At 44.5% G+C, this 14355-nt stretch overlaps 2 protein-coding genes and 1 long non-coding RNA gene across 6 annotated transcripts in view; 2 read left to right on the top strand and 1 right to left on the bottom strand.

The window, feature by feature from the left end:
- UMOD (uromodulin) overlaps positions 1–14355 on the top strand; it is a 268506-nt gene that overhangs the window by 194787 nt on the left and 59364 nt on the right. The gene's annotated exons all lie outside the window — the stretch shown is intronic.
- IQCK (IQ motif containing K) overlaps positions 1–14355 on the bottom strand; it is a 35545-nt gene that overhangs the window by 10367 nt on the left and 10823 nt on the right. For 2 of the 4 annotated variants that reach the window (XM_083585387.1, XM_083585388.1), the window contains exons 6-8: positions 14071–14148; positions 4726–4810; positions 1329–1440 (exon numbers count right to left, since the gene is read on the bottom strand). In XM_083585387.1, the coding sequence (XP_083441513.1) occupies positions 1329–1440; positions 4726–4810; positions 14071–14148 (275 nt within the window). The remainder of the gene's footprint in view (positions 1–1328; positions 1441–4725; positions 4811–14070; positions 14149–14355) is intronic. The other 2 variants (XM_083585390.1, XM_083585389.1) reach the window with 2 other exon arrangements.
- LOC310749042 lies at positions 5915–8948 on the top strand. The gene is made up of 2 exons (XR_014541453.1): positions 5915–6361; positions 8720–8948. It is a non-coding gene; the product is annotated as an uncharacterized lncRNA (long non-coding RNA).

Below are 14355 nucleotides of genomic sequence, written 5' to 3'. Positions count from 1 at the left end.
TAATAATAATAATAATAATAATAATAATATTAACCGCTTTTAAAAGGAAAAAGGTTTTTAACCTTCCCCCAAAGAACCAACAACTTCATTGTGGTTTTATTGTTCATTCCTCCCTTGAAAATGAAGAAGGGTGAAGAAGCAAATTGGAGCTGGGGGTGGGGTTGGGGGGTGGCAAAGGTCATTTGCCCCCAAGGCATCATCCTCATCTATCACCATAATAACTTCTGGAAGAACAAAATAACCCCAATAGATTGTGAGCCAGAACCGCTGCATTTTGGATAGAGAACCAGTTGTCTTTGCAGCAAAGTGCAAACACAGAGATATCCATTGTATTGGACAGAATGTCATCACAATGTGCCGTGCACACAATGGATGCGTAAAGCTTTGGGATGCTTCTCAAAAATAAAAAAGGCAAAATGTCTTCACTGTACAACATGTGTTGGCTCGTTTCTGTTCTGTCCCATCAGTGTTGCACCTTTATATTGCATTGCAGAGATCCCTTAAGGGTTCTGCATTTTATTTTTAAATTGGGGGTGGGGGGAGAATCCCAATTTGGGAATTATTCCATACCTTACGTTTTCCAGACCTTTCAAACAAGACCAAACAACACTATTTATTACATTGGTCCTCCTATAAATGCCACCAGTTCAAAAGGCTTACCACTTGTGGGGAGATTTCTCTTTGGAGGGATTTACAATCACAGGTACCAAGATGGCAACAATATACAATGATGTTGTCATAAAAGCAAAAGGCATCATGTACATTAAGAGCACCAAACTGACAAACACTGCCGAGCGAAATCTTATTTTTAGCACATGCTACATATTATTTAGCACCCTGTCTTGATGGGAGCTATGATGAACCCAACTAGAGTCTCCTCCAGGGATGGTGGAGAAAATCACTGTCTGCACTTTCAAGCAAATTTGTGCTTTCGGGCAAGGCCAACCTGATTCACCTGAGACAGACTTCTATGCATCTCAGGATCCATCTACTAACCAGATCACTCACATCTCTAATTTGTTCAATAGTTCTGCTTCAAAACCTTCATGAAGTTTCAACTGAAAATGTGTGGCAATTGATTTACAGGAGGACTTCCTTCCTTCCTTTCTTTTTTTTAAAAAAAGGATATTGATGCTATTATTATTTGGAAAGGTGGAGAGCTGAACTTAAGACTGGAGAAATGAGAAAAACCTAACTGGCAGTGTTGCCCATTTCTAGTGCTTGAACAAAAGGATGCTTCGGCTAACCACAGTATAACTGGTCATTTAACAAAATGTTCCAGCTGTACCATTTACATCCTGTTTGGGGGGGGGGGGGGAGAAAGTTACCTTTTTTCTCTTGCTTGGCCCAGAATTCTCGCACGCGCTTAATAATGTTCTTTGTCTCCCTCAAGTGTTTCTGCCACTGGCGTAATTCTTGAACCTCAGGTTCACAGCGGACCTTGAAGAGTGATTATTATTATTAATTACTAATGTAAAAAGGCATCATTTTCTGTTCTGCCCTGTATTTGATGCAATGCTGGTTCAGCGTTGTTGCAGTTTGTCTTCTGCCAAAAACCACATTTGTCATCTCGCTACCCGCTGTGGCAAAATGACATTGTCATTCAGGTATTCCACCCCATTCATTTCAATGCAAACGAAACCCGAATGTAAATGGGGGTAGGAGGAATGCAATCAATTACGTATCATTTCTGGACTGAAAGCAGCAGCAAGCACTGTCTTTTTGCCAGTGCATGAAGTAACAGCAATGACTAAAGCTTAGGAAGGAAGATCTATCCAATAAGGTTAGAGTGAAACACCCATTATCTAAACTTTTGGATTGCTTTTCTGCTGGTCTTCCCTGATGGAGAAATTATTGTTGCTCAATAGAAAACATAATGGTATCCAGCATTTCAGTGTAGCTGCTGTTTGGGAGTGTGTCAACACAAATACAAGAGGTAGCAGCAAAGTCATTTGTCTAGAGTGTTATTTTCCCCTTGCCAAAAAATATTTCTGTGGATGCACATGTAACATAGCCCAAATGAGTAGCTCTTTCCTGCAAGGGAAACTGTGGCACACATGCAATTTCTCCTAGTCTAAAAAGATAAGAGAGTGCATACAAAATTATTTCCCCATCACCTTTAAGTCCACATAGTAACTCCACATACTTTCCTCTGAACAACAGAGCAGCAAAATGAAGAGCCCAATCAGAGATCTACTAGTCCAGTGTCATGTTTCCAGGAAGTCCACAAGTCCATCATGAAAACATGTCCACCCTGCCCTTAGCAGGCAGTAAAACTGTTCCAGGGAACCTCAGGTGGGCTATCGTGCATGCCTATTAAGTTGTCTTTCGGTCAGTAGGTCAAAGTTGTACAGATCTGCTTCGGTGCATGGACACTTTGTCTTGGGCTTTACACCTGCACAAATCTCCTTGCTTATTTCATGGGCTGTTCTGAACCTTTAGACTTAGATCACCCACCAGGACTTCCAAAGCCCTCTCTGTCTCATAGCCAGGTTGGAATCCCGATCTGAAAACATAATCTAAATGTGCCTCTGCTATTACAGCCTTGGTAACCTTTTCTTCAAAGGGATGAGAAGATACCTAAATTCAACTATACACTAAGTTGGCTTTTTAAAAAGTAAGCAGAGAAAGCTCTCCCCAAATTTGGCATTCACCATTTCTGCTGGTGGCCCAACGAGATCACACCAACTTGCCAAGATGGGAAATAAGTCAGAGAAAAACTGGTACAGTCTTCCTCAATCTGGTGTGCTCCCATCTCCCATCTGCCTCAGCCAGCATGGCCGATAGTGGGAGGTGTAGTACAAAACATCTGGAGACAACTCTGAAGGCAACTTTGGAAAGATGGTTGCAGATGGTTCTTCAAAGGCTCCTTCCAACTCTAGGAGTCAAGGACTCCGGCTTGGATCCAAATGTCCCCTTCCTCTAGAGGAAAACCTATGGATCCAATACTGTTCATAACTTTGAGGGAAACTAGGCTGAAACCAATCCATGCAGCTGCTACAAGTGAGTACTCCTGAAGCCTGTGACACAGGTTCCCATCTCTCAGAGCCGGGTTGGATTGAATCTGAGCAAATTTATCAGGAAAGAATTATGCCAAAAAGGCCCTCAGCAGGCAGCTGAAACTTCCTAATATAATTAATGCAATGCACATTTGACAGTAGCATTGTTATTGCTCATAAGAAGAAATATTAAAGATAACCTCTATCAGAGCCTGGTCAATGTAGAGCTGCTTTCAGATAAAAGAGCACAGATTCAGTCATATCTGACTAAAGGTAGTTTCCCAAAATGACTCCATAATGAGCTGATCCTGTGGAGAGGATCACAGAGCTACACAGCAGAGCAAGAACCACTGAATACAAAAATGGACAGATAATGGAATATTCTTATGACTTCTCTGGCTTTTTTTTTCTCCAGATGAGTACCTCAAGATGCACGGCAATGTCACCGAAGACATAATACGTGCACATTAATTTCAGAAATGCCTCACAAACCAAACACATATCGTGAACATTTGGCATGAGGAAGCCTATGCGCCTAGTTAGTTTCTAGTTTTTCTTAGTTTGTTCCCCATCTAGCCTGTTCGTAGGCACGCACAGCACATGCCATTAGGCTGTGAACACAGGGAATATTTTTAAGGTGAACATTTATCGTGCACATAATCCTAAAGGGCATTATTTTCATGCATCAAACAAAGAAAGTAAACATATATATTTTTAGATTAACAATGAAACATGACTTAAAAAATACAAACTGCTTCTGCATGCAGGCCGAGGAGGGGCGGGAGAGCTGTCTCTGCAAAGGTGGGAGCATGTTTTCGTTGCTTCGCAAGGAGCCTACCACTCACCACCTTTTGAGGAGAGAGAAATGTGGAGGTGAGGGGCTGCTTTTGTGGCAGAAGGACATATGGGGCTCCCACATTGTTACTTCACCTCAAAGAACAGCAATGGACCCTCCAAGCGGCAAAACCTCAGAGATAAGGTGGCGCTTGCTGCTCAAGGGCGTGCCCCAGGCCATTCCCCCAAGCACTCCTGCCTCCTTTTCCACAAAGACTGACATTTATTTTGTGTCTCAACAGCTCTCTCATCCCTCCTCAACCTGTATGCAGATGCGGAAAAGCAACCTGGTCACCACGATGGAGCTAGCGCTCTACTATAGTTGAGCAACATCAGGGACCCATAAAGCCACTATTTTGGCATTAAGGCAAGCCTGAGCACACCCTGTACACAGGCCTATAATCCTTCTTCTTCTTCCCTCTTTATTTTTTCCTCCCAAACAGCTCAGCATCCCGTTCCTTCATTTATGTCTTTTCTCGTGCCTCAGTGGATCCCTCCCTCCTCTGCACTGATTCACATGCTCAGACATGAGACTTGGGGATTTTTTTCCAGACGTCTTCTTGCCGCCAGAAAAAAAAGGGACCATAAAAAATGGAAGTTAGAGCAAGGAAGCTTTTCACACCCTGATGAAGCCCATTTCATCTCTGAACTTCTTTGTTTCGGGTTAATCTTTATTTATTTATTTATAAAAGCACAGCAGCTTGCCCCCTCCTTCTCCCCACGAAAAGATCGCCAGCACGAGACAGCTTCTATGCAAACACAAGCCAACCATCAGGGTCTTCATGGCTATTTATAGCACCTGCTACTTAGAATTTATGTAAGGGGTTTTCCCCAGGGCCTCCGCAGTCGCACAGATTCAACATCAAACAAAATAATTATAGATGACTCTTACCCGATAACCTCTCCAGAATGATTGAATTATGTTGCCTGCTTCTTCCTCCGTTAACAGCAGGGACAGCGGAATTGGTGGCCTAGGACTGAAGCAAATGTGTTTTTTTTAAAAAAAATTCAAAATCACACCTTGGGTAAAAGGAAGGTCACTGTCAAACTAATGACATCAGACTCCAAGTCTCCTAATGACTGCTCATGGTGGTTTCAAATAGATGGAAAATGGAACTGGGAAATGGGAAATGGGGACAAGATGGCTCCTTGTGGCACCTCAAAAAATAACAGACATGTGGCTGAGGTATAGTCACCAATGCCACATCTCTCAGAATGATCCCGTAGGTAGGAGTGGAACCACTGCCTTTCAATACAAACTAACCAAGTCAGTCCAGCCAATAAAAGTCATCCATTAATAAAACCAAGGCCAATTCAGTCCCATACCCAGGACTGAACTCGAACTGGAATGGATTTGCCATCCTCTCAAGCACCATACTCAAAAAGGGGTATCTGTGACCAGGCAGTAGTTATCCTGTAGGGATGTGGGTGGCACTGTGGTCTAAACCACTGAGCCTCTTGGGCTTGCCGATTTGAAGGACGGCGGTTCGAATCTGCACGGCGATGGTGCTTTGTCCCAGCTTCTGCCAACCTAGCAATCTGAAAGCACACCAGTGCAAGTAGATAAATAGGTACCACTGCGGCGGGAAGGTAAACAGCATTTCCATGTGTTCTGGTTTCCGTCACAGAGTTCCATTGCGCCAACAATGGTTTAGTCATGCTGGCCACATGACTGGAAAACTGTCTGTGGACAAACACTGGCTCTCTTGGCCTGAAAGCGAGATGAGCACCACACCCCCCATAGTCACCTTTGACTGGACTTAACCGTCCAGCAGTCCTTTACCTTTAGTAGTTATCCTAATCCTCCAAATCCATGGAGGGCTTTTTCAAGGAGTGGACACCCTATTGCCTCTTTAAGTGCCACAAGCCCCAGCCTCTCATCCAAAAATGTGTTTAGTAGACCTAGAACCCACTAAGACAACCAACGGCCCCCTGGACATTTTCAAACTAGTCATGAAAGGCAAGTGTTGAGAGGGCATGTGGTAGATCAGATAGCTGCAAGCAGCATGACGATGTCCTCAGGTCTCAAAAGCTGAACTGATTCCAAGACTGGACAGTGTGCTCAACCTCGTCTGGAGGCAACCAATGTCTATCCTCCAACTGTCTTGCAAACTGAAGACAGCCCCACAGTTGTCATGGTCATGGAGGCAATGAAGCTCTGACATGGCCCAGTAAGAACAGCCTCTGCATGAACAGTGTGACGTTGGCTTGAAGAAAGGCATTTGGGAGCAGGTTCCAGCTGACTTTCCCTCTGCTCCATCAAGAGAGCTTACAAGAATAGGAACTAGGAGGCTTGAGCCTTGCTGCTCCATAGCAGACCTGGAACATTGTGTGAAGACTTTTCCCATTGGAGATCCCTGATTCCCATCAACTGCCACTTCATCTGCAGCAGCCCAAGTCACTGTCCCTCAGGAGATGCATTTGGAGAGGCACAAGAGCAGTGGCAGACTTGGGTACTATGGCACCCTGAGCGAGGCCAAAATTTGGCATCCCCTTCCCTGCCCTCAGGCGGGCCTTCCCCAAGGCAGGTAAGGAGGTGCCCAGCTCTGGGAAGGAGGCATGAGGGCTCTGGGGTATCCGTAGACTTGGAGGAACCAAAAGAGGGACGGAAGGGCAGAAAATCATGGATAAATTACTATATTTTTCCACGTATAAGACGCCCCCATGTATAAGACGCCCCTTATTTTTTTTAACCCAAAATTAAGAAAATGCACTATCTGTGTATAAGATGACCCCTTATTTTAAACTTCAAAAATTTAGGAAAAAATATAGTCTTATACACGGAAAAATACGGTAAGTCATATTTTTAACCAACCTTATGTGACACGGAATAGTGTAGGCTCTCAAGATGTTGCTGAACTACAACTCCCATCATCCCTGGACATTGCCCATGCTTGATGGGGCTGATGGGAGCCATAGTTCAGCAACATCTGGAGCGCCAAAGGTTTCCCACACCTAGAATACCAGGATATAAACAACAATCATGCTTCCCAGTGCTCTCAACTTCATACGGTTTTCCAAAGTGCCCCCTTTTATGTCCTCAAAAAGTCCGCCAGCACCCCAATGAAGCCCTCTGACAGTGGCTCTCTCCTTCATTTATTACCAACGTTTATATCCTCTTTCAGGGAAACACAAGATCACCCTTCCTAACCTTGGAAAATTAGCTCTGGCCCCAGCTCTACAGGCTTCATTTTTAAATCATGAGGAGCTGTCAGAGAACTGATCCAGGACTAAAGTAGAAAAGGCAATGTATAAATCAAGGCAAAGGTGGAGGGAGGGCTCAATATTCAGGGGGTGGAGGGGGGAAGTCTCCTAGAGATATCAATCATTTCAGCAGGCTGGGAGCAGAAGGCATGCCAGGTCCATTTTTGTCTCCAGGAGTATTAGTAATTGGCTTCAGGTCAAATAAAAATAGAATATGAGCAGAGGCAATAGCCCATCAAGAGTGAACTGGGAGAGAGGGGAAAAGTTATTTGTGGCAGGAGACAGCTGTGACACTCCAAGACGAATCAGAGCTGACAACTCCGTTGATTTTGAAATTAACAGCTATCCCGTGAACGCCAATCTATACACAATGTCTGAAACATAAACACTTTGCTTGTACTAGGAAGATTTCGGCTCAGAAATAACATAGCTTCCCAGTACTTTAATACAAGGTGTGACTTAGTAAATTCACGATTTGAACTTCCACCTTAAACAAACCAACAAATTCCAATTCTATACTCCTATGATCCTATATTACAGATTATCTTTATTTGCATTAGCAGTGCCCTCCGTCAGAGCCCAGAGGGATGGCTATTTTTTGTCCACATCCCTCCTGCAATCCCAGACATGTGACTCATGTGTTATTAAAAGGCAAGAAAGGAAGAGAACTGCTGGCAAACAAGCGGGGATGTAGGGAGCAGCAACTTTCATTCTGTCCTGTCTTCCACACGTAACCAGCGCTGTTTCCATTCTGCTACAGATCAGTTTACGCTAAAATCTAAGTTATTCATCTCTCTCTCTCTCTAACCCAAACTAATGCAATGAATTATGTCACAAATGCCAATGCATTTCAGTGGAAGAAAAACATCAAAACACTCCTGGCAACTCTGAGATCACAGGTTAAGAAAATGTTTTTAGAATATTTTCAACTGCTTTTAGAATGCTTTAAAAAGATTGTTATCATTATTATTGTGTTTGCTGCTCTCAGTTTCTGCAGGAAGAAGGGCAAGATATAAATTGATAATAAATAAACAATATCAATAGAATAGAAACAATGCAGAAAATAATGCAATTATGTGTGTAATGTTGAGGACTGAAGGAAAAAAAAAAAGACAACCAATACCACTTGTCTTCACTTGCACAATTTCTGTTGCTGACCTCAGATGAACATGTGAATTGCAGCAATTTCTGCTCCCATTTCTGATGGAACTCCCCAACATCCCTGCTTTCAAGCGAAGGAAGTTGGTGCCACAAACATCAAAATTTGCTGACTTAAGACAGCTATTAGTCATAGAAATAGGACTTTCCAAGGAAAGAAAAAAGGTACTGTTCTGTATGGTACTTCCCACCTCTGCATGAGGAGATAAATGGCTGCTTGCTGGAAGTGGATACTGCTATTATAGGGCAGGCTGCAGCAAGGGGCAGCTGTAGCACATTGAGGAAGGAGGTTACCTTACATTTAAAGCTTTTGTATGTGCTCCCATCTAAATACCAAAATGGAAGCACAGGCGAAAAAGTAATTAAGGGCTATTTATTTACCATCACCATCACCCAGAAGGAAATAACTACTCTTGGGTCTAAGATGAGATGCTAATTTATGTCACTTGGTCTCCAATGCTGCTTATGAACACTGTCAGCAATAAGTAATGGATTAACCCATGAAATGCCTGTTTTCTTTTAAGGCAGAGGCTGATGAAATTCTCCCCATTAATGTATGTGGTTGAAGTCATCGAGATCTGACAGTTTTTGAAATATGCCCCCAAGCAGATTTTCACAGATCATTCTCTGCTGTCCAGCAAATTCCACACCACTTTGAGAAAGGGTGGGTCAAACACTATACCTGAAAGTGCGCCAGGGAGGATCCTTGATTATCCGTCCAAATTTGCAGTGCATAAATCAACATTAACTTGATGTCAGTGTGAAAGGAGCCTTCTATCTTCTTCTGTTTGAAATATCTTGATCCCAGTGGCCATGCTGGCTGAGACTGCTGGGAGTTGTCATTGAAAAGATCAGGAGGGCAGCAGGTTGGCAAAGGTTCGACTAGCATATAAAGCCAGGTTGGGCAAGACGATGCTATCTCAGCTCAACAGTCCAACGTTGTACCACCAATCTGGTTCCTAAAGTTGATCCTTGGTTTGGCAGGTTAGTTACATGGAACTCTGAAGTCAGCACACACTTATATATTTTCACTTATTTCCACTCTATGATTACAATGGCTCCTGTCCTGGAGTCAAAAAGAGTTGGGGTGATGGTGCCACACAAAGCTATGCATATGGCTTGAAGCAAGGCATTTGGGAGCAGGTTCCAGCTGACTTTCCCTCTGCTCCATCAAGAGAGCTTACAAGTATAGGAACTAGGAGGCTTGAGCCTTGCTGCTCCATAGCAGACCTGGAATGTTGTGTGAAGACTTTTCCCATTGGAGATCCCTGATTTCCATCAACTGCCACTTCATCTGCAGCAGCCCAAGTCACTGTCCCTCAGGAGATGCATTTGGAGAGGCACAAGAGCAGTGGCGGACTTGGGTACTATGGCACCCTGCGCGAGGCCAAAATTTGGCATCCCCTTCCCTGCCCTCAGGCGGGCCTTCCCCAAGGCAGGTAAGGAGGTGCCCAGCTCTGGGAAGGAGGCATGAGGGCTCTGGGGTATCCGTAGACTTGGAGGAACCAAAAGAGGGACGGAAGGGCAGAAATTTTCAGGGAGGAATCCATAAAAGCCGGGGGCGGAACTCTAAAAACAACCAAATGAGGACTGAGAGTAAACACAGAATACTGATTGACTACTGAGGAGGAGGAATGGACATGTCTGGATGGCACCCTGAATGGGAGCACTCCACACTGCAACATTTTGCTGCAGGCCCTGCTTGTAACTGCAAAATGGAACTCCATATTTAGAGACAGTACAGTGGTACCTCGGGTTAAGAACGTAATTTGTTCTGGAGGTCCGTTCTTAACCTGAAACTGTTCTTAACCTGAGGTACCACTTAAGCTAATGGGGCCTCTCGCTGCCGCCGCCGCTGCCGTGCGATTTCTGTTCTCATCCTGAAGCAAAGTTCTTAACCTGAGGTACTATTTCTGGGTTAGCGGAATCTGTAACCTGAAGCGTCGTTACCCGAGGTACCACTGTATACCTGACCACTAGACATTGGGGGCAAACAACCTGGATGGAGATCACCATCTTGCCCAGCTTCTGAGCTTCCCCGCAGCATATGGGCAACCTCTTCCAAAGGCAGAACGCCATAATGAGATACCTGTGGCACTCCCAGAAGCTGTCGGACTACAACTCCCATCATATCTGACTACTGGTTGTGCCAGCAAGGGCTGATGGGGTTGGAGCCAAACAACATCTGGGAGCGCCACTGGTTTCCCCATCCTTGGCCAAGGCAGACTGTTGGCCCAATGAAGCACGGCAATTCTTATTCTGTTTAATTCTGTTGTGCCTTTTCCAAAAAATAAATAAAAATGAAGGCTTCAGTCAACTCATTTCAGAATGGAATAGTTGCTTCTTTCTCTTTTTTGCTGGAGTATGGATTCGCACATGGAGAACACAGGCGTTAATCTAGGCCAAACGTGCTGGGCAGATTTTGACATTCACTGTGTCTGACAATCTAATAGTTCAGCCCCTGCAGTGATTCTTGTTCCAGTGTATTTAGAAAGAGAGGAAGTTTGCTGCGTGCAGCATCTCTTCTGATACAGGGTGATGCAGGAGGAGGAGTGGTGGTGGATGTTTGGAATGGTGGTTGAAGGAGCTCATCTGGATTTTTACACAGGCTTCAAATGCAGGAAGCAATGTCTTCCTGTTGTTATTTCCAGCATGGTGGAAGAAAGGATCTGCTAAGTGTTTTACTGACATACGGGGGGGGGGGGTGTTGCCTAAAAGGGCTTTATGTTTTGTGAGTGTGTGTAATTTTTTTAAGTCATGAAATTGGAAACAGACACAAGGCAGGGGAGCGGAAAATAACATGTAACCAAAGTGGTCACCAAAAGCAATAGATTCACAGCTTGTTCATTCAGCTGGGAAACAAAAACTGTGCTTGCCAAGGGGGAGAGGAGGTGGCAAGAACAGACGAGAGATGTGAAGAACGAGGCAAAGGGGAAGAGACTCTGTCTCGAAGGATGTGAGAAGGCATCATTTTCCATCCCACCCTGTACTCATCACACACAGCAGTGCTTCCATTCCACTGCAGTTCATCTTCCGCCAAAAAGTACTTTAGCCATCTCACTTTCTGCTATGGAGAATTATGTAAGCTGTGTAATTGATTACATAAAGTGCATAAGTTATGCTGTCATTATGTTGTTCCATGCCATTTGTTTCAATGCAAAGAATGTGAGATGCAAATGCAATGGCCAAAAAACCTAATCAATTACATATCAATTGCGGACTGAAAGCAACAACAACAGTGACTACTGATTGCGTTTGCCTGACTGATTTCTGTCCTGGATATTGGACAAATAAGCAAATATTGACATTTCCCACTCCTTTTCCATTTGATGGAATTCCCCAGAATCCCTGTCTGCTTCCTTTTGGCTTCTCTGTTATTTGAAGGCCCATGATCAGATCTCTGGTGGTGAAATGGCCTCAGGGCCAGCCCTACCATTAGGCAGTGTGAGGCAGATGCTTCAGGCTAGCGATGGGGGAGAAACACAATTCAGTTCACAAAGAACAGTGAACCGACCTAATCTGCGCTTTCTGAAACGTGAGATGCTCAGCAAAATGGCAGACCTTGGGTCAGGCACCAGTGCTCAGGCCAGACAACCTCACAGGGTACTTGAAAGGATAGAATGAGGAAAGAACTATCTATACCCTCTGAGCTCACCGAAGAAAGGACAGGTATTTTCAAAGTTTTCCAAATGACTTCCTTATACAATGGTATCTCGGGTTAAGAACTTAATTCGTTCTGGAGGTCCATTCTTAACCTGAAACTGTTCTTAACCTGAAGCACCATTTTAGTTAATGGGGCCTCCCGCTGCCGCCGTGCCACCGGAGCATGATTTCTGTTCTCATTCTGAAGCAAAGTTCTTAACTCGAGGTACTATTTCTGGGTCAGCGAAGTCTGTAACCTGAAGTGTATGTAACCTTAAGCGTCTGTAACCCGAGGTACCACTGTATCTCAGTTTGGCCTCTCTTCGGGTGTTAGGGCCTTCACTGTGCTGAGTGGTTCAGACTCCCTTCTGAGTAGCTGTTGATAGCCCAAGCTCAACAGCAATGTTTCCTTAGAATACAGCACACAGTTTAGCGAAGAAACACAAATGCATGAATGTAAGAGCATAAGAACAACCCTGATAGATAAGGCAAAAGACACATCTAGTTCAGCATCCTGTTTTTACAGTGGCGAACCACACTGAGGGCCACCATTACTTCCCTTTGGAGCAAATCCCATAGTTTTAACTATGCACTGTGCAATTACGTCTTCTCTTTTATCTATCCCATATTTTCCAACACTCCAGCATCTTCCAAACAAGCTGTTCCATGAACGCGGACGTCTCCTTTACAAACGGCCCAGCTGCTTTTTCACACAAACCCTCCTCCTGCCATTTCTTTGAAACTCTATGGAGAAGAGCAATTCTCTCCGGTGCTCAAAAGCCATCCCTCTCCTTGAGCTCTGGCTAAGATGAGAGCGGTGTAGCCGGGCACGGAGCAGGGGGACGCTCAAAATAAATGCTTATGGTGAAAACCGGGGCCGGGGCAGGCCGCTTGAAACATTGCAAAGCCTGTAGAAGCACAGAGCTTTGTGGAGAGAGAAAGAAAGCAGTCACCCCTGCTAAATTAGCCCTATAGGGCCAGCTGAGAACTGAGTGATGTCAACTGTAAAGGCAGCTGAGACTAGCAGACTTAGGTCAATTAGAATATGAAAAGGATAAAAGGTGGAGGGGAGGGAATGTTGTTCCACATACACTTGGCATGCATGTGAGCCTCCAGAGAAAAATTGCTATGTGCAGTTCTGCAATTTATTAGTAGAACAAAGAAGCCATCGGACGGATCGACAGACAGATAGACAGACAGAGGCAGGAGTTAAACCCCTGAGAAACTTTTGAGAATTCGGAGGGTCAATAGCGGAGGATGAAAAGCTCGACAAGAGGGTGTTTGGAGGTACTTCATAATGCAAACAAACTGAAGCGCTCTTGTAACCCCAGTCAAATGCCCATGTGCCAGCTGGCCGTGGGCAGATGGCACAGGAAACCACACAAATGCAGAAATGAAGGCTATTTCCTTTCATACACTTGCAAAGCGGCAGGTGACTTTGAGCGAGGCTTTAGAGTAGCTTAATAGTATGCAACGCTCCTCCTATTACAACTCCCCACACACCCAGTGTTTCTGAAGCACCCTGGTCTCCTTCTATTAATTTACTGGAGGGACCACCTTATTTATTCATTTACTTGTTTGTTTCTTAAAATGATATCCCTCTATTCCTCCCTAAGGAGCCCAGGGCGGCAAACACATTGGTGACACTGCCGCCTGATTCACATACCATCTCACCCATTTAGGTAGCTTTGTGGCTTGCATCCACATGGGAGAGGCTGCTCAACGTGGCAAACTGTTGGGGTAAAGTGGCTTCCCAGCAGGTCTTGCTTATCCTATCATAGTTGCAAAAGTGCTACAGTGGAAACGCATTTGGCCCCACTCTGAAGGAACCCTTTGAATCAACAGAATCCCCCCCCCCCCAAAAAAGATGTGTTGTCAAACTGTTGCGCCAGTAAACAACATTTGTTCATGCGTATAACAATAATCAGAACAATAGCAGGCAATTTAAAGACCCCTCCTCTCCGGGTTCAGGAATAATGAATCCTTCAGCATTCTCCCTTTCAATTTCTGTGCAAATTAACCACGGACAAAAATGCCTTGGAATAAGGTGGCTACCAAATTAGCATGCATGTCAGAGAGTCTTTGTTACACATGAATAATAAAGGCAATTGAAGAGGGGACAATTTGACTGAGCTCTATCCTGAGGTTTGCCAGATAGGGGGCAAGATGAGCAGGCGGGAAGGGGGGATGGGGGGGGCAGGCATACTGTATTTGATTCCTGGATGATACTTACTGGTCCTTTAGCCACTCCTTCACAAAAGGGATCTCGAAGAACTCAACAAACGGTTCATCTTTCCTCTTTGGGTTGTGGCTGATCGGGCCGCCATGAGGTTAAAAAGGCACCGTTAGAAAAGGAAATCAAACACATGGTTCTCAAAATGGTTCACAAACAACAGGGGGGAAATTAGGAACGTTTAATATGGACACGGCCAACATGGTGCCCTCCAGATTTTGTCCTTGACTTTTTACCAGGTTGACTGGAATTCTTTAAAGCTGTACTCCAGCAAAATCTGGATAG

The sequence above is a fragment of the Podarcis filfolensis genome (genome assembly GCF_964270895.1).
Source record: "Podarcis filfolensis genome assembly, chromosome: 14".
NCBI classification, from domain to species: domain Eukaryota; kingdom Metazoa; phylum Chordata; class Lepidosauria; order Squamata; family Lacertidae; genus Podarcis; species Podarcis filfolensis.
The sequence above is the reverse complement of the archived record's forward strand: the minus strand, read 5'-3'. Positions and strand labels throughout refer to the sequence as shown.